This window comes from Stegastes partitus, unplaced genomic scaffold, assembly GCF_000690725.1.
Source record: "Stegastes partitus isolate 25-593 unplaced genomic scaffold, Stegastes_partitus-1.0.2 Scaffold1161, whole genome shotgun sequence".
Lineage (NCBI taxonomy): Eukaryota > Metazoa > Chordata > Actinopteri > Pomacentridae > Stegastes > Stegastes partitus.
In genome coordinates, this window is record NW_007578892.1 from 62,533 (window position 1) to 82,793 (window position 20,261).

The 20,261-nt window shown below is 40.4% G+C and overlaps 2 protein-coding genes across 4 annotated transcripts in view; one reads left to right on the forward strand and one right to left on the reverse strand.

The window, feature by feature from the left end:
- The window catches only part of samd4a (sterile alpha motif domain containing 4A), a 65,069-nt gene extending 54,086 nt beyond the window's left edge, over nt 1-10,983 (reverse strand). For both annotated transcript variants that reach the window (XM_008296883.1, XM_008296882.1), the window contains exons 1-2: nt 10,805-10,983; nt 9,135-9,834 (exon numbers count right to left, since the gene is read on the reverse strand). In XM_008296883.1, coding sequence (XP_008295105.1) covers nt 9,135-9,330 — 196 coding nt within the window. In that variant the 5' untranslated portion in view covers nt 9,331-9,834; nt 10,805-10,983. The remainder of the gene's footprint in view (nt 1-9,134; nt 9,835-10,804) is intronic.
- A 4,235-nt stretch (nt 10,984-15,218) lies between these two features.
- Nucleotides 15,219-20,261, forward strand: part of ero1a (endoplasmic reticulum oxidoreductase 1 alpha) — a 10,296-nt gene continuing 5,253 nt past the window's right edge. The window contains exons 1-11 of one of the 2 annotated variants that reach the window (XM_008296884.1): nt 15,219-15,494; nt 16,655-16,774; nt 16,857-16,940; nt 17,633-17,674; nt 18,044-18,120; nt 18,749-18,822; nt 18,956-19,076; nt 19,344-19,405; nt 19,495-19,521; nt 19,601-19,693; nt 19,780-20,026. In XM_008296884.1, the coding sequence (XP_008295106.1) occupies nt 15,417-15,494; nt 16,655-16,774; nt 16,857-16,940; nt 17,633-17,674; nt 18,044-18,120; nt 18,749-18,822; nt 18,956-19,076; nt 19,344-19,405; nt 19,495-19,521; nt 19,601-19,693; nt 19,780-20,026 (1,025 nt within the window). In that variant the 5' untranslated portion in view covers nt 15,219-15,416. The remainder of the gene's footprint in view (nt 15,495-16,654; nt 16,775-16,856; nt 16,941-17,632; nt 17,675-18,043; nt 18,121-18,748; nt 18,823-18,955; nt 19,077-19,343; nt 19,406-19,494; nt 19,522-19,600; nt 19,694-19,779; nt 20,027-20,261) is intronic. The other variant, XM_008296885.1, reaches the window with a different exon arrangement.

A 20,261-nucleotide genomic window follows, 5' to 3' on the forward strand; every position in this document is an offset into this window, starting at 1 on the left:
TCAATCATAATCAACGATGGGTGTGTGTACTAGTTTGAGGCCGGTTGTAAACATACACAGATACACACATGGCGCAGTAATCCGCCATGGTGGGGGAAGCAAAGCGGGGATCAGAGTTATAAAGAACAGAGGGGTTCGGTGAGAAACTAAACCTCGAGGATTTATGAAGCGCTTGATTGCATAATCCCTGCTATCAGTGACACCTCGTCTGACTCTCACAGATAATATCAAGAGCCCGACATGTCTGAGGCTTCCAGTGGCTTCCATGAGTCCTTTTGGCAGCTCGTCCTGAAGCCCCGTTTCTCAGTCCATCCCGATGTTTTCACACATACACGGCGGAAAAATAAAATACACATGCAACACCTGGAATCAAGTGAAAAAGGAAAAGCCTTTGCTGTGGAGGCCAGGGGGAAAAGACGAGCTTTATTTCGTTTTCCCCTCTGGTCGTTTTGGCAGGTTGTCTGTCCCCATTCCTGAGGTTCAGTACGAGTTCACAGAACACGCCGTCAACTTCCAGAAATAAACTGTTTGCTCATGCGTGGGTGCGATGAAATAGTTTGGCTCCTAAACCAGAGACAAGAGTTCTCTCTCTCCTTCTCCCGCTCTCTCCCCCATCCTCCCATCTCCCTCTCTCTGTTTGGCAGAATAGCCAATGAGACGTTTAGAAAGGCACAAAGGTTGTTGACAAACTGAGGCTTGTATGTGTGTGTTGAAAATCGGATCGGATCACTTCCACTTTTAAGTTTTATCTCTATGGGGGCTGGTATTTATAGACACTCCCTTGGCAGAGCAGGCCGACTACATCAGAGTCAAGTTAAAGGGTGATACCGATGTTGTTTTTAAGTGTCTGCCATAGCTCCTCCTTGCTCTGCTCTTCTACACTGACAGCATGGCTGCTAATTCACTACTTGGGCAAAAAGACTTTTAACTGTTATGTCATTACTGATTATGTTACACTTGTGCTGACCTCTGGAAGCCTCCTCTACGAAAACCCTTTGAATGGGTGTTAGAGAAAGCAGTTGTTAACTTCAAGCGAGGTTAAAAGCTATAAAAATCTGGACTTCAAAGTGATATTTAAACAACAACAAAAAAAAAACTTGGTAAAGAGAAATTATGTAAAGAAAGAGGTGAATGAGTTTCAGCTGTAAATGGGACCAGTATTCCTGAGTCTTCATCTTTTCCCTTCTTCGCCCCACCCTGCCCTTCCTCCTCCTCTCGCCCTCCCCTCTTCCATACCGCGGTGTACTCAGGAGACCTTCGCTCCACTGAGGGTGGAATCAGTTTTCCTTTTCCACTGTGTCTTTTTCCCCTCCACACTGGAAAAGCCCCTGTTCGACTCTCGCCGAGCGCCTGACTCAAGTGTGCTCCAACGTGCCCACATTCCTAGACAGTATCCCCAACACCGGAACCGTTTACCGCCTCAGCCAGGAATGCTGATTTCCAGGCCAGGTTTTCATCAGACCTAGTTTAGGCAGAGAGCGCAACAGGAATTCACTGAGTAATACTAGCCATTATACAACGCACACTTTCCCTCCATGTCAGTCATCTTACATACAAAAAAATGGGTGAACTATGCACTTTCTCTACAATACTAGATGCAGAACTAGTGCCGACAGCTCCTATGAAAAGCCATTTTTTAGCTGGAAGTCAAATTTTGACCTAGATTGAAACGGCTCTTAGCATTCCAATTCTTCACTGACATTAAACCTCCCACCCCTGAGCCCCTGTATAATTCTGACATTTCTGAGAATCTGATTGTCCCAGGTGTAAACAGAAGTGTCTTTCCATTTATGTGCTTCGGCTAATCCAATCGTGACGCCAAATAAAGACAGAGTCTTCACGTTCTGCAGTCAGTGCTACTTGCATTGCTGTCATTCACACAACATACATACCTGTGTATCTAATCACATCCAGGTCATGATATTATATTTAAACCCTACTGCCTACTGCTGACTGCTTTTCCAAACGATAGTACTGACATGCAACAACATGTAGCTTACAGGTAGAGGAGGGTTGAAACTGAAACTTACCGTATGTATAGATGTTGGTTGGAAATATGTATTTTAGAAGATTTGGATAACAAATAAAGACACTAAGAGCATCGTAAAGCAATACGAGTATGACTTTAATTCATTAGACATCGGTAATATAGCGCGTCAATTAAGTTTTCCTGTTTGGATTCTCTCAGTGGCTTAAAGCATTGGCTTAGCCTCTACACAAACTATAAAAACAGAAAGAATCATCAGACGTTCAACATCTAAAATTCTTATTTGAACTAAGTGTGTGACGTGAACTGTGACGTGCGGTTCTGCGAGGCAACAGTGCTAACCACTGATACAACTTGCAGCCCATCTTTCTAGAAGTGACGCACAGAGTCGTGTGAAAAATGGGTAGTTCATGGAAGTTATGAAATTTTAAGAGGTAAAATATCTATACTACGTAAAGCCACAAATGCTGTTTCTTTTTTCTAATTACTAGTGGCACTATAACTTTGTTATATTGCATAGGAGACATTTCTGAGTTCTCTCTAAGTGAGGCCATGGTTGTGCTGTTTCCAAAGAGGCGCAGGACTGAAATCAAAACACACCGTGATTGAAAATGTGACAAGAGCACAGATTGCCCAGAGACTGCTTGAAGCTCAGAGCGTTAATGTTAGGGATTAAACAACAAGGGCATAACACAACTAACAAAAAGATGATCCACTGACAAAACATCAGTAACTTAAAAATCTAAATCTCTTCCTCTATAATGACAACAATAATTCACCGGACAGCTTATGAAAACTCTAAAACTGGAATAAATATCTGCTGTCTGCTACATGTTTGTTGGGACAGCAGTGATGTTACTTTAAGTGCAATACTACAATCAAATACACTTAGACAGCTACTGTACATGTGCCATTATTGTAGTTACACTGTGCTTTACTTGGATTTTCTACTTTGCATACTCTTCAAATCCCATGCGATTTCACAAAAGTAGAAAAACAACTACAGAAAGAAAAAGAAAAAACAACGGCATTTGAGCAACAAAGATGGCGACCAAATCAAAGGAAGTGCAGGATTATCACACTGACACGGATGAATTCCCAATTAAATACAGTGCGGCTGACTGCTGCAACTCATCCCAAACATAGACTTGTACCTCTGTCGACTTCAGCCCTACAACACAGCTGCTTGTACATATCGGATCCCTGCCGGCCTCCTTCCAGCTAAAACAGCCGTGCAGGCCAGGTCAGCAGTACAGCACACCGCACGAAAATGAAGCTAGTCATTCAGAACACCAGGCCCACTGTCCTGTCCTAACCCCACCCCTTACACTAACCCTACACCCTGTGTGCGACTGTGTGTGCATGTCATCCTTCAGACAGCGCTCTGCTCACTATTCAAGCCCTCTCAACTTAATCCAATATTGTCCCTCTTGAGATTGTCTCAAAAGAAGTTTTGTTCTCCTCACAGGGAAAAACGGGAAGTGACATTCTTTAACAGTCGCCCCAAAAGAATTTTGTAGCAGGCTATATTATTCAAAAATCACACAAGAAAAGCAGTATTTAAATTTTAACTATCATTTCTCCATTAAAAAACTACGAGGTGGCTTAGTAGTACTGAGCTGTGATTGCATCTCCTGAGCTGACTTTGGGTTGGGTCTGAGCTGAAAACTGCTGTATTTACACATCTGCACTGTGCTATTTAAACAGAAAAGGCTGAGGCTTAAAAATTGTACAAACTGAAAAGGAACCAAAGCCTGGCGTCAACAAAACCACGACAATCCAGAAATAACATGAAAAACTAAATAATAATACATCGCGTGTGATGCAACTCTGCACGTCTTTCAGTGAGATAGGGATCCCATTGACTGGGGATCGCAGCTCAAGTCGCAAGTGAAGTCGCATCACTTGCTGGGTCCCAAAACAAGGCAGCCTCTGAGCCGCTCGGAGAAGTAGGTCACTGAGGATTCCATTCATTTGTACGCCGCTTTCCAAATAGTTGCGCTTTTCCACTCAGCCCAAGACTTCCAGCTGTATGTTAACCCTTTAACAGCCTGCAGGTCTCATTTCTGTATAAGATCATACTACACAAACTGACGACTGCGTTTGAGGGGCTAATGGTTTGAGAAAAGCTCCTTAAACACGTCAGCAACTTGTCTTTTTATTCTTAAACCAACACTGCTTGCATGAATAACAATTTAAAGTAGAAGTTTTTACTCGGGTGACTCGCTGAATTGTGTTAGCTGTATTTAAACCTACACTGCCAGTAACATTTAAACATTTCAAATTGATTGTTTTTACTCCAAAAATACAAGTATTCAGTGTTATATTTATATTATTGGGAAAGAGCCATTGACATTTTTCCAAGACAGCAGCTTTTTGAAGAAAGGTGAGCCACAATATCTAGAGTCTTTGGGATGCGTCCAGGCGTCTAATGAAGCTTTCCAAGACAACTAAACAACATTTTCCTCTGGGCTTTTAGAAATGTGCCAAGAAAGACTAACAAAGCATCTGCAGGAACAAAAACCAAAAATGAATACGCTGCTTTTTTAGGCTTCATGTGCTTCCTTGTATAGCTGCAGGAGGAAATAACTTAAAAACTGGCAAATCAATACAAAGCTGGCCCAGTGAAACAGCAAACTGATCTATCAGCCTTACCCTCGCACATAAGCACTCAAACAAGCTACCACAACATACCAGAGGGATCACGTAACCAGACAACCTTCTCGTTCTCCCTCTTTTCAACAGCATGTGTTCTGACGTTAGGTCTGCAGAGTTGAAAACGGACCACTGATTCCATCTTACTTAGCTGAATCAGCGGAGGGGAAGCGACCACAAGCTGACACAGGTGGGAGGAAACTGAAGGGCGTGGCCCAAAATTCACTCCGGAGGTACAGGAGGTGGAAGCTCATTAAAACATTTTGAGGCTCCACTGGGCCAGAGGTTGATGCACAGAATAAATGGAGCTGACATCTACTGGATTTATAAATCAAAACATTCACACAGTTATTTGACAGAGCTCTGGCTGCTTTTTTTTACAAACATCTTTTAGCATTTTTTTTTTTTTTACGATTTACTGTTATTCTATAGATCTTCCCAGTTTTGTGAAATAATGGATAATAACTGGTAAAATCACAACAGAAAGGTAATAATGTACATGCTTACTTTAAAAACAACAACAAAAAAAGAAAAAAAAGCTGTAAATAACATTCACAGAAAAACTATGTATTTTTTTTAAATGGTCACTTGTTCCTTTACAACATTTGACTTTTTTTTAATGTACTTAAATCACAAAAAGAAGCTTTTCTTTTTTTTTTTTTAACAGGTATTCAGTTGGTAGGTGTCTTCCATTCGAAGGAAAAAAAGCAGTTCTTTAAACTTTAATTTTAGAGATTTTCTCCATTTTGTTAAACTACAGATAATATCTACTAACACACACAAAATCACAAAAAAAAATTACAAGTTGACTGTAAAAAAAGGCCAAAATTGTAAATAATTTCCACATTTAGAATAGACAAAGGGACTACTCAATAATGACACAAATCCTGTTATTTAATTTTATTTAATTTGCGCAGATTGAAACTTTACGGGGTTGTTTATCCTCATTAATTATTGTATACTGCGTGGTTCAGTCATGCACACTGTGGTTTGACGGATATAAGCCCAGTCACATTGTTTATGAGCCACACATTCTGCAGCTTGTCTGACCCATAGCTTAAACTGTTGTGTCAGTGGTTTTACAAATGTATGCCTTCCTCCTTGTGTGACAGTCACACTTCAGATGGTGCCTCATGTGGTAATGCTGCATCACATGTTTTAAATCTACAGCACAGTGAACACTGAGCTGAAGCTCAGCTTTAAATAAAAAACATCACAAATCCCACCATAATTAGACATTTTCCCCAAACTGTTATCATAATAAAAACAGCTTCTTGAATATTCTACTGCATTATGTTGCTTTGTACCTTTGAAACTGCATCTTGACCTGTGATGAGCACAGACAGAAAAAAGAAGTTCAACCTGTTCCAACAAATGGACAGATTGAAAGGAAATCCAGGTGTGTTGACATGTGCGCCCATCAGCCACCACACTGAAACCACAGACAGATGAAGTGAAGAACATTCATCATCATCTTCTTATGGTGCAGTGTTTTCCTGGGAAACCGTGGGTTGCGGCATTCACGTGTAAGTTACTTTGACATGTATCAACCGGCCACAGCAGGACAACTCACCGGTTACACTGTTGAAGCTGCTCAGACACAGCTCGAGGAACACGACAACGAACCCCCAAACTCTCCAAAACCTACTCTTAAACTCCACGGGGTGCCTCGGAACAAGCCGGATCCATGGAGGCCTCACCCAGCAACCCACAGGACCCAAATGATCTGCTGCCAATTTCCTACCACAGGACACTAAATGATCCCGTGTCCACGCCCTCACAAGTTAGCGCTGTTTTGGCAGCATGAAGGGAGCCTACAGAATATTGGGCCGGTTGTTTTACTGTTGTGGCTGATCAGTGTCTATCCTCACTGTGATTACGGTCTTACCTGAACTGACCACATCAAAGAGTCAGTGTGGTAGTAAGCGAGTTTAAGTCCTAGCGTTTAGGTAAATGTAGTGAGTGATTGCAAACTACCGGGTTGCCTCACTTTGTAAATCCCTGACCTAATGACACACACAGAGAGTGCTGGTAGTCATCAGTCTGTTAAAGGGCACAAAGCCTGGACTGCTAATTTCTCAATGACTTAACTGTCCTCAGGCCATTGTGTTTAGTGAAAGCTTTGGTGCCGCCTAAGTTAAGGTTATTAAAAAGCATAACTCAAGTCCTAATGCTGATTTAAACTCATTCTGAGGCACTGAATCAACTGTATAAAACGCATATTGAATTTCCCTTCTGGGATGAATAAAGTATTTTTCATTTCATTTCATTTCATATAGTGTGTTTGGAATAAGGTGCTTCAACAAACATGATTTACAGCAAAGCAAGTTAGGGATAACCGGTTAAAAACAGAATTATGTAAAGGAATCACCAAATAACAACCACAGCTACAAGTGAAGCCGTCTTGTTATTTTACACAAACATAAGATATAATTTAGTGTCCCCAAAGGGAAATAGGGCAGTGGTGCAAATGGAGCTCTGTGCAACAACAGACAGCACAGTGGCAGAACAAAACAGCAACGTACAGAGAAAGCCGTATATGTAGAACCATATGTGAAACCTAACCATCTAAAGCATAATATACGTCACACATTTGCAAAAATCTTTGTACGTTCTGGACCTACAGGAACATCCCATCGCATTTTGAGACAGAAAAGAAACAGAGATCCAGAGACAAACTATGTCAATCAAATATGTGGCCAGACCCCTCAAGAGTTCAGACTGAGCAGTGTGGTAGAAGCAGAAATAAAAGACAGTTTAATACGATTGCTGTTGTATCTGCAGGTTCTGTAGCATCTAATTGAAGGTCATAATCTGAAAATAAAATGTGTGAGGGCTCCTGATGTGTGTCAGGATCCTCTGTGGATGTTTTACAACAGCTTTTTCATAGACGGTGTCGAGAGATGGGTGTTACATCGTTCCAATCACTTTCAGAATTAGTTCAGATTTTGACTAAATGTTGAGAGCACTGTACCAAAACTGCCATGTCATACCTGAGAAGACTCCATTACAGCATTATAGAATATCACAATGATCTTTGTACTAACACTAAAGTCTACGGAGAAAGTAAAGTCTTTGAGCTAACTTGTCACACAGGTATTAAAGGACTAAAGTCACAAACACAGGTGCATTTATGGATCATAAATCAGTCTTGTTAGCTGGGAACTGAAGACTCACACAGGGTATGGGAGAGAAATATGACTAATTTAAGTATCACCACAAAGATCTTAAGACAGAGTCTCACTGATTCACACAAGAGGCAGTGGATTGTGAACAGACAGAGAGAGAAGAAAACCTGTTGTTGAGTAAGAAGACATCACCCCCCTCCAGTGCCTCCCCATATCTTCAGGCTGCTTTGATCTCCCACAGTATGAACAATCCTGACTTTGGGAAAGGTCGGCTGAGGAAATTTCATATAGTGTGCTTTGATGTCTCCAGTTTTATCTAACAACAACAAAGAGCAGCTTGTATTAACTGCAGCCACTGCCCATTGTAAACCCTGATGGAAACTCCATGTAATATGTGACTGTCGCTGCAGGGCAGGGCCATTATGTCACCCCAGTGTAAGCAAGCAGATGTGTTACTGCATGCAGATGTTGCCATAGGTACGCCGAAGCGCTTGCTCTCCATCGCAGCAGCAGCACTTCATTCTATTTTTCATGAGCCCAGTCGGTTGCCAGGGTTTTTGTTTCCATGGCCACGCTGCAGTCTGATGCAACAAAACCCAGCCAGAACCCCCCTTGGGTGCTCTGGCACGATACCAGCCGAGGGAGCGACACAGCGCTATAGCCTGGCACGCTGACTGACGTCTCCAACCAGCCCCGCTACCAGCTGAGCTAACGCTATACACGACCCCAACCTCCTTCCAACAATCATTCACTGACTGGCTGGAGTTCAGCACAACACTTTGCGCAGTTTCATACCATCAATGATTCAGCTATTTATTACTCTTGATGGATCTACAGGAATGTCTCAGACAGGAAATGTCTTCTAATGCTCGCGTGGTGCCTCTAAGTGTGTTTTCCTGTGTGTTTGTTCCAGGGTCAGCGACTACAGTGCCTCTGGGAAAAACATGCCATTGAGAAGAGGGAAAAAAAAAAGTAGTAAGATTTGTGAATTACTGACTACTGTGCCTCTTTCAGATGAGTGTGCAGCCCGGAGGCAGAAGTAATGTGACGCTAACTGTTGCTGCAACAATGAGTATCATGAAATCTGCAGAAGATGTATTGGTTGAGGACAACTGTTGCCAAGTCCCAGCAGTGGGAAATATGTTAAACTGAATCTAAGGAGGTACAAATTGAGTGTTTATTTTCTGAGATGAAGTGTAAATTCATCCTTTTATAGTCCATTGCCTTTATAACAACACCAGAATGAGGCTGTTAAAGGAAAAAAATATAGTCTGAGGAATAAATTACTGCCTGTAAACGCATCTTAATTAGGTCTCAGTGGATTATGCAGCAGGTGACAGTGTCTGAGCAGCTGGTTGTCCTACCTGGATTGTTGGCCTCTCCCTCCAGGACCTGCAGCTCGGTGCACTCGGCCAGGGAGTGCTCCAGACAGAGCTGCAGGAAGCGGGCCTGGGTCCGGCTCACCCTCTTCAGCAGGGACAGCAGAGCCACCGTCTGCTCGCACTCGTTCCACCCCTTGAACCAGCTGGCTAGCACGCCCACCTGATCACGAAACATCATGGTCTGCGAGGCGGGATGGAGGCGGGCTGACTGTGGCGGTGCCGGGCTGGGCTGGGAGGCGCAGGGAGTGAAGCCCTCACTTAGCTTTACACCGAAGGTTTAGGTTAAATTAATGAAGGGTGGTAGTTGGCACACGTGGCGAGGGAGGTCTGTCAGTGAAGTTCAGCTGAAGCGCTGTATTCTTAGCTGTGTCATTATTAGTTGGGACAGCAGGACAGCAGTCTCTGTCAGGCTGATGCCAAAAATGTGTTTCACCCACAGCTGATGTTGGATATATTCCTGCTGGAGGGGTTTCTGCACCGCCTTCTCCTTGTCTGATAATCTCGAGGGGGGCGTGAGGTGCTCTTCTCTTCTAGCAAGGCATTAGGTGATATGAGCTGCTCTCGGCTGCTTAGTCCCTCTCAGAGGGATTGATATTTGATGAGTCAGCTTTCTTCCAGCACAAGCTGTGTCACATCAGCTTCAGCCTCACTGGCATTTTTCTTCAGGGAATCCCTCTTAGGCCTGCAGGAGGATGTCAGATGTTAGTTGAAGGAGGGAGGGGGGCATAAAAAAAAGAGCATATTTTACAGACAATGCCTCCCTTTTTTATATACATATGCACTGACTTTCAGTAGAAATGCGACAGTGTCCCTGTTGCTTCAGCTCTGCAGACTTTGTGCTGCTGCAATGGGGCAGTTCAGAAGAAAACAGCCTCCAAAAAAACTCATACATGCATTTATAGGTCGCCTCCTCGCCGTCGCCTATGCGCATAGGCTTGTGGCATTCACCGCCGAGACAAAAATAAATAATTTTCGCTTTTGGTATCCACCCATTCCTAAAAATACAGCTGTCGGTAGTACTGGCGCTGCATCCCGGAATTTTCCAAAAGGACGCCGGGCTACCGACGGAGCCGTACAGACGTTAGCAGCCGTTATTTTAATGACAGGATAGTCTGCAGTATTTAAAAAAAAAAAAAAAAAAACGAGCTCAGGGCTGCAGCGGTGAGTTTCAACCGGAGAACCCGCCGAAGAGTGAGCAGACTCCGGGCTCGGGGGCTGAGCGTTAGCCGCTGTCTAAAACTGTCACTTTGCTTCATCAGCACACACTGAAATGACCGCTGGCAGACACGAGAGTGGCTGAGAGCAGTTTGTAAAGAGGAAACTAAAAAAACACACACGTATTTTAAGCTTTTTAGCCATCTAGAACTTTCCAATGGAAGAAACGTGCAGCAACTTTAAGTTACCGTTAGCAAAAAAAATTACACTTGGAGCCCGTTAGCAGAGCGGCTCAGTGTGGACCCGCGGTACCGCTGCCCTGAACTCGAAACTGGTCAAAATGTGTAATTTTCATCAATACACCGGCTCTCATAGATTAGTATTTTTCTTGGAGGCAAAAAAATGTGAGTTGGAAAACAGCGAAAAGCCCGTTTAGCGGTAAAGTTCGGTTCGGATATTTGAATTGTGAGGAGGACGGCTGGTAGCAGCGGACTCACCGGCGCAGTTAGCATCGCTGGGTTTGTCTCAGGACGGGCGACAGGCTCAGCTTTTCGGGGAGCGGTGCCCCTTCACTCCGGGTCTGTGGGATTTGCCATCTTGACTAACTTTTCCTCCGTCTCTCTCCCAGCAGACGGGCTGCTCTGCTCTAAAACACCGAGGTAAAACCGGGAGGAGCACCAGCAGCCGGCTCCGGTCACGGCTTTCAAAATAAAGGCTGCACAGTAAAAGTAAAGTTAATATTCTAACAGTTCATCACCAGAACTGATATTCAAATTGTGGAAACGCAACTTCTCACGATTAAAATACATTTTATAGCCTTTTCTCTTTTTAATGTTGACATGTGTAAAAACAATGATAGATAGATAGATAGATAGATAGATAGATAGATAGATAGATAGATAGATAGATAGATAGATTATATACGTAAAACTTACCATTCAACATGTTTCCCATTTAACAAACAAATCTAAGATAAAATTACAGAATTAATGCTTCATTTTCTCTCAGTTGTAAACAACTGTTTCTAACTTTAGGGTGAGTGTTTAATTTACAGAGGTAAACCTAAAGTTAGCAGTTTCGTCTTTTAAATTGGTGGGAAATTTGTGAAGTGACAAAATTGTGAATAATATTTTAACTGCCCTTTAAGTTTAAAGAAAAAAACAAAAGCAGCTTTCTTTGTGCCAAAGTGCTTTCCAGTACAGAATGAAAACATATTATATTTTTGATTTACTTACTATGAACCATTTGGGGCTGTTTTGTTGTTGTTGTTGTTTCAGTCATGTAAAATAGTATAATAATAATAGTGATGGTGATTATTAACAGAGACTTTACTATCTGCAGTTTATCAAAACAGGGAAAATCTGTAAAATAACTTAAACTAATAGTTTTTCCATTTTTTTCAACTTTTATTATTCAGGTTTTTTCTTTGAAAATAATGTAGTGTATCTGTAAAATAATATTTTTGCTACTTTAAATATAGTTAAGTTAAAAATAGATCATTTAAATAAAGTTTAAAAAATAAAATAAATACAATTACAAATTAAATATTAATTAAATTAAATAAACAAATGACCAACAGTGAAAATATAGATTTTTGATGTGGACATAATTTACAATTTTGGCCTACTTTTTTTGTTGTTGTTGTTGTTTGTTTGTTTGTTCTTAATCGTTATTTTTATATTTGCACATTTCCTATTTTACTGTTTTTAAACTTTTGTCTGATTGTGTGAATGCACCTACATAATTGCTTCTTGATTTTATCATTGGCTGTGCAATGACAGCAAAACCAACACTCTAAACTTTAGATGTTTTAATGCATGAAGGGATTATATTCACAGGAAAATCTAAATCTGTAACCCTGCATTTTTAGGGGTTAAATCAATGACTGAAGAAGGACTCTATCTAAAGTCATTTGGTATAATATAGTAGAATACATGTAGAAAGTAGCAGTAGATGCAAATTTCTCAAGTAACCCACAATAAATTAAAATACAGTGTTAGAGTAGAAGTCATCAGTTCAGTCTCTCTGCAGCAGAGTTTTATTGTGAAGGTTGCTGTGGTTACCTTCATGCTGCGCAGTGGCGTCTTTACGCAGTTTGGTCGCGCTGCTGTTTCCACCCGCTAATCATTAACAGAGCATTACGTCAGCGGCTTGGCAGCGCGAGGAAGCACCAAAATAGAGAGTAGAGGGGCGCGAGCCGCGACCAAACTGCAAGAAAGTGGAGAAAGCAAAGTTTAGGAGAAGAGTTGAAGCTGTGGAGGGGAGAGGAACGGATACCTTTACTCAAGTACTGCTCCGAAGTGCCGACACTTTGTTTCACTACACCTCTGAGGGAAAAGTTGTACTTTTTACTTGACTACATTTATCTGACATCAACCTTGGATCCAGCTCTCAGCTACTTTACTGAAGTATTTCCAGTTTCTCATACTTATAGTCCACATGGCACTGAAAAACAAAAACTATTTTTAAAAAAAAATGCTTTTCAAAAATGTGAAAATCTTTCAGTAAGGGTGCCAGAAAAATACTTTTAAAATGAGGTAATAATGTAATATTCAAAAACAATACAAACAATACAAGAAACTCCCAAACAAAACCAACAACAACAAAACTGTGAAGAAAAAAAAAGTTAAATAATTCATTCTTTGCAGATTCAAATACAGTCAAACTGTGTCATTTACAGCCCACTGATAAAAGAGCAAACTGGTATTTGTAACAATACAGATTTTGACCTGAAGGTTATTTTTGAAACCTTAAGAGAACCTTCAGCTAACAGGCCCAGAATGCTCCCTGAAAGTTATTTTTATAAGAACCCTTAAGAGAACCTTTAGAGAACCATGAAGAAAACTTCTGAGAACGTTACCTGAAGGTTGTGAAACTCCAGCGGACCTTTGAGTAGCCTAGAATGTTCCCTGAAAGTTATTTTATGGAAACTTAGCAGGACCAATAGAAAAACTTCAGCAAAACTTTAAAGAACAGCCCTTGAACGTTCTTTAAAAGGTATTACATAAAACCTCAAGACGGCCCTTCAGAAAACGTCCCCAGATTGTTCTCAAATGGTTTCTAATAAAACTTTCAGAGAACCTTCAAGAAACTATAACAAACTTTGTAAAACTTTAAGAGGACCTTCAGAGAATCTTCTGGGAACAGTCCCCAAATGTTCCTTGAAGGTTGTTTTGTGAAACCATTACAGGAATATATTTTGGAATGTTCCATTGAGCGGAACATATTCAGAGTGTTTCCCACAACCCTTCATGTCGTGTTACTTGTATTATAAAACACGATTACAATGACTACATGTATTATTACCAGTATGTTTGCCTTCAGTTCTTCCTGCTTCTGTTCACTGCAAAATTCTTAAGAATTAATTTAGGGATTAAAGTTTCAGATATTTTCTAAAACAACTTGGTCAAATAAAAATAATATTGAGCACTGTGTTTTCTTTTTTGCTGCTGTATCGAAATAATTTCCCAGGTCTGTGATAAATAAAGTATTTCTATTCTATTCTATTCTATTCTATTCTATTCTATTCTATTCTATTCTATTCTATTCTATTCTATTCTATTCTATTCTTCACAAACTGTCGTGTTTTGTGATTTAGAAAGTTGCAGCTGCCGGTCAGCAGCTGTCAAGTCTTTGTGGTCCATAAAACATCAATGGAACCAGCCTACTGACGAATCAGATAAGAATGTAAATACAAAAAAACAACAATGTCCTGTAAAGTTGTTAAAGCACATGTTTGAATAAGCACATTATATCTGGGATCAGTTAAGAGAAATAATGACCCCAATGATCAGAATAATGCAGAATATTATATCTTTTAATCAGTTGAACCCTCCAGTGAAAACCCCTCGTGAATTTTTTTCTTCATTAATTCCTTTTGTTTATTTGTTTGTTTGTTTGTGTTGTCTTCTTTTTCTTCTTCCTTTGTATATGAGAAAATCTGGAACTTTGGATTTGTTGGATTCTCAGTTTAAAATTTGTAAGATTGTCAACATGTGAAGTCCATAAAATATAAGAATAAGAACAAGAATACATTGATAAATTATGAATAAAATACATATATATCTAAAATTTAAATCTTAAAGTAACTAATGCTATCAAAGAATTCTAGTATTGCTTGACTCAACTGTTTGATCTTGTTGCATGTTGGGATGTATTTTGTTTATTGTTTTTATTATTTGTCTAATTAAACTTTTGTTTTACTGTAAAATTCTTTCTGACAGCGTTTTCCAAATGTGCAAAACGAAGAAGTTATTACTATCATAGTAGTATTAGTAGTAGAATTTTAACTCCTTTTAAATAAATGAGCGTCCTTTAGCGCCACCGTGTGGCTGATTGTTGCTGTTACGTTTTCAGAGAAGTTCCCCACTTTAACCTGACCTCCATATAAACATAGAAACACAATAAAAAAAGATTTTAAACTGCTCTGAGCTGAATCATCACCACGTTGGGAGGTTTAATGCTTAACGTTTTATCAAAAAGGCAATATAGATTTTTCCTTTTAAAAGATTTTAATAATTCGTAAAACAACTTTGTCCCAATCTATAAAAAATATTTGGGAAAAAAAAAGAAAGATTTAATATGCATTTGTGAGTGTCTATTTCCCTTTTTCTGTTGGAGCAGACTACATAAATGAAGACAGTAAATGAATTTGGACTTGCTCTAAGTTTCAGTTTCAGTTGTTTGGTGAGCGACCAGAAAGGAAACCGCAGCTGCAATAAAAATAAAATAAATAAAATAAAATGTAAATGCAGGTTTGATTACATCTTTAAGCGGTGACCAGTGGGCGGTGATGTGAGGGAGGCAGCGTGTGATCGCTGCAGCTGATCGTCACGTCTCTCACGTCGCTGATTGTAAACGAGCACAATACAGGAAGCAGCGCTCACATCAGCGCTGCACACCGACCTGCTCCTGTTACTGCTGCTGCTTCAGGTCAACAGATCCTGCTGCTAGTTAGGGTCCGAGGACCAAGGTCCAGTTTAAGTTAACAGTTCCTGCTGCTGGTTTACTGGTTTTACTGCTGGTTTAGTTCAAAGTTTCTGCTGGTTTAGAGAAGTTCAGTGAGGTTCAGGTTTTAATCCGAGCTCTGAGGAAACAGCAGATCTCGACATGAAGCTGGTCTTCCTCCTCCTCCTCCTCTTCCTCCTCCAGGTGTTCAGGGCTGCACACGGCAGGTGTTTCTGTCAGGTGAGCTGCTTCACTCTGTGCTGTCCTCACTAACTGCTTCCTCACTGTGTTTGACTTTGTCCTGTTGTGTTGAACAGCTAAACATCTGATCAATATCAGTGTCAGTAACTTCTCTAACATTTCATTTTTATCTGCAGCACTTCATCATGAGATGTGATGTTACTGATGACCTCAGTAGAATTGCCAGCATTACTTTAGTTTGCTATTTAGCCTTATTTTAGTTTACTGATTTTATCATGTCTGTATTTGTCATGTGTTATATGTATATGTATTTTAGTATTCTATGTTATTTTATTTTTTATTTTTTGTTTTTTAGTATTTATTTTATTTATTAAATTGTTGTTCCATGCTGCTTTCATTCTGTACAGCACTTTGGTCAACCTCGGTTGTTTTAAATGTGCTCTATAAATAAAGTTTGAGTTGAGTTGAGTATATCTTAATGCTTTTCTATTGTTTAGGCACTGCCTTTATTTGTTTTTAGCAGTATCTGGCACAAGCAAGCAAGTCATACACAGTTGAAACCAGAAGTTTAAATGCACTGTATTAAAAAACAAAAACCTTTTTTAATTTTACATTTGTGTCGTAATGAAAAATTCTCTTTCTCATTATTCTGGCGTTTAGCAAATAGAAATAATTTTGGTAATCCTAATTGATCTAAAACAGGAAACGTTTAGTCTGATTAATGTCAGACAGTGAGACAAAAAAAAAGGTTTTACGTCTTTTTATTTGGTGAACTTCTGGTTTCAATAATATCAGGACTGTTTTGGCACAAACTTCACTCAAAGGTACTTAAAGCATGTGGAAGTGACCCACGATTTCTACTCATATGATTATTGATAATATTTTATAGGAATCTAAACCAGTTGAGCAGCTTGTAAATATCAAAGTATTGATCCCACAATATTGATCAGCTGAACCTGTTTCTGTCGGATAACAATAAGTCCAAGTATCCTGTCTAACAATAATTAAGTGTTTGCTGATGAAAAAAATCAAAGAAATAAATAGCAGTTCATTTATTATTAGACAGCAAATCATTCCAATAAATCAGTCTTTATCTTCTCTTTATTAATTTTCCTAAACCCCTGACTGTTAGACTGAAGTTTCTCAGGAACAAACAGGCAGCAGATAAGCAGCTGTTTGTGTTTTTTTTTCTAACTCAGTTAACAGGCGACCTGGACGACTGCACCTGCGACGTGGAAACCGTTGACGGATTCAACAACGACCAGCTTTTCCCCAAACTTCAAACTCTTCTGGAGTCTGATTACTTCCGGTTCTACAAGGTGAGTTAAACCCACCGACGACTCAAAACGCAGACAAGCAGGCGTGTTTGTTAAAGGACGTTGTTGTCCTGATCCTCTGCAGGTGAACCTCAACAAACCGTGTCCGTTCTGGACCGTCACCAGTCACTGCGGTCTGAGGGATTGTGCCGTGAAGCCCTGCTCTGATGTGAGTTTGATCTACCTGCTGGGAAAAACCCTTTAAACCCCATTTAAACCTGCTGTTAGCACCGATTCACCTGGATGTCTGTGAGAATCTGCATTTACACAACCTGAGCTGATTTAACTGCACCAGTAGCCCATTTAACCCTGTTATTAACATGAAATCTTTCCCTGGACAACTTCTTGTGTCTCAAGTTTACAGATTTAAATCAAATTGTGGGTTAAATTAAGATACAGAGATCATGTTTTACCTTCACGTGTAAATGCAGAGACACACAGACTACGTCTCCAGACACAGATTATATGTGTAAATTGGATATAATTCACATCAGTCAAACTAGAACTAGCTGTAAACAAACATTTAACCCCATTTAAACCTGCTGTTAGCACAGATTCAGCTGGATATCTGTAAGAATCTGCATTTACACAACCTGAGTCTGATTTAACTGCACCAGTAGCCCATTTAAACCTGCTATGAACATGAAATCTTTCCCTGGACAACTTCTTGTGTCTCAAGTTTACAGATTTAAATCAAATTGTGGGCTAAATTAAGATACAGAGCTCATGTTTTAGCAGCAGGTGTAAATGCAGAGACACACAGATTGAATCTTATTGTCCAGAAAACACATCTAAATAGAGATTGTATGTGTTAATGAATATAATTCACATCAGGCTGATTAAAACTCTTTCTGCTAATAGAACGAGGTGCCTGAAGGGATTCGATCCTCCTCCCACAACAAGGTGAGTCGATCCGCTTGATGCAAACTGGAAGCTTGAGGTGCATAATACATATTAAAAAAACATTTTATGGAAAAGTCTTAAAGTAAAGTAAAAACAACAGAAGTATTATAAGTAAAATATACAATAAAAAGCAAATTCAGAGCTGGAGACTGTCATCACTTTGGTCTAAACTGAAACTTTTTAAGGCGCTTGTCCCTGAAACAAGTTTTAATTCTTCAGTTAAATGGTAATAAGTTTTATACACAAGTATGGAAAGTTTGTTTTATTCTTTTAGAATACGTAATGTGCTATGAAGATGGAACAGATTTATCTTGATTAGATTTTTCTGTACAGATTTGATTCTAGTGTCGTGTCTGTGTGTTTGTTCAGTATTCAGCAGAAGCAAACGAGCAGCCGGATGAGTGTGAGCAGGCGAAGCATCTGGGAGCTGTGGACGTCTCTTTAAGGTGAGTCTTGTTAATGAAAATAATATAAAACGACCGTATGACCGTGAAAGACAGCAACATATTTTTACACTTATAAACACTTAAATTAAATTCATGCTTAACAGAGTGTGTTGTGTGCTGAAAGGGTGTTTTTGCAGCTGGAATCAGTTCAGTCGCAGCAGCTGTGAATAAAAAACAACAATAAATAGCCTCATTTTGACACTCTGTTAGTTTTGTCCAGCATTTTATCTTTTATCAACTGATTTTATCTTAAATTAATTAAATTAATTCATTTTCTACAGTATTTTCTGTATATCTGGACTTTTTTCCAATAAGTCACACTGAAGTATTGTGTAGATCTTTGTTCTCTGTGCTTTGAACAGTTTCTTTACTTCACATTTTCTACATTTCCGGAGATTATATAGGAATTTCTAGAAGTCATGGTTCAGTAACTCAAATTTTTTAGAAAGTAGTTAAAAGTGGGTGCATAAAAAGTGTAGATTAGTCAACTTTTTAAAACCAAAATCAGCATTAGAAGGTTCAAATTCCTACATTTTATACTGACAGTTTTAACTTCTGGACGTTTACAGTGACGTTTGTTGAGCCAAACAGCTGAAACTGAACCAAACGATGCTCTTTATGTTTTCAGCAACGAGACCAGAGAGGCTCTTCTCAAATGGAGCAAACACGACGACGAAGCAGAGCGGTTCTGTGTGGTTGACGGTAAAGTTAGTTTGGTGCTAAGAAGTCAGAGACATTGCTAAAGAGGCCTTAAAAGTAATCAGTGAACTCTGTGACTAAACAGGGATGTTACTAATGACTGAAAGAGGATGTTACATGTGCTGCTGTTTCCCAGACGAAGAGTCACCAGACTCCCAGTACGTCGACCTGCTGCTGAACCCCGAACGCTTCACGGGTTACAAAGGACCAGAGGCCTGGCAGATCTGGAACAGCATCTACGAGGAGAACTGCTTCAAGTAAACACAGCACACCTGACGTTTAGTGATATTTTAACTGTTTTTGTGTGTCCAGTGTAAGGATGGTCCTCCCTTAAACATGTGAAGGTGCAACAATGAGCTAAATGTCAGCGTATGTTGACCTGATTGTGGTCTAATAAAAAGTCAGAAGAAGACTAAAGTTATTCGAACTGATCTCACGATGTGGAACAAAAGCGAGTCTGAGAAACAAATAATTGATGATGAGTGAAGCAGACTTCTAAATAAAACCTTTCCATCCTTTCAAAGACCCTTTTCTATCAAGCGACCGCTGATTCCCAACTCGTTCCAGAGCAGCTCCGGAGGTGAGGGTAGGAAGTCCACCACGTCACGTCGCATCACGATGAGCTTCACTTTCATTTTCTTTCTATGTTTCTAACCGCTCTGTGTCTACTTACAGCAAAGAGCTTCTACAGCTGGTTGGAAGGTGAGCTGACGTTTCACCTGAACATGCTGTGGAGTGTTTTTGCAGAGTTTCGTCAGCTTTGTTTGTGTTCGTCTCTCAGGTCAGTGTGTGGAGAAGAGGGCTTTCTACCGCCTCATCTCCGGCCTCCACTCCAGCATCAACATACACCTGAGCGCCCGATACCTGCTGGATGGTGAGACATAACAACACATGCACAAAACCTAGAATCTACAATAAAGAGTCAGTTTCTGTTCGCCATGTTATCCTTCCTTCCTGCAGACAGCTGGTTTCAGAGGAAGTGGGGTCACAACGTGTCCGAGTTCAGGCTGCGTTTCGACTCTGAGTTGACGTCCGGCGAAGGGCCAAAGAGGCTCCGTAACCTTTACTTCCTGTACCTGATCGAGCTGCGAGCGCTGGCCAAAGCTCTGCCGTTCTTCCAGCAGCCGTCCTTCCGGCTTTACACCGGCAAGCCGGAGGAGGACCAGAACCACAAGGAGCTGCTGCTGGACATCCTGCAGATGGCCAGGTGAGTCGGACACCACGACACCTGCTCTGGGTGGGTTTTCAGTGGATGTAGTTTTAATAAAATGACTCTTTGTACTCAGTTTTACTTTGTAGAGGTTCCAGGTGCTAATTAACAAGCTAAATGCATGCTAACAGTTGCCATCAGCAGCTAATAAGTCCTGTCTGGAGCTCAAAAGTGCTAACAGGAACCAGAGCGCTAACTGGAGCTAAACTAAGCCAAGACACCCAACAGGAGC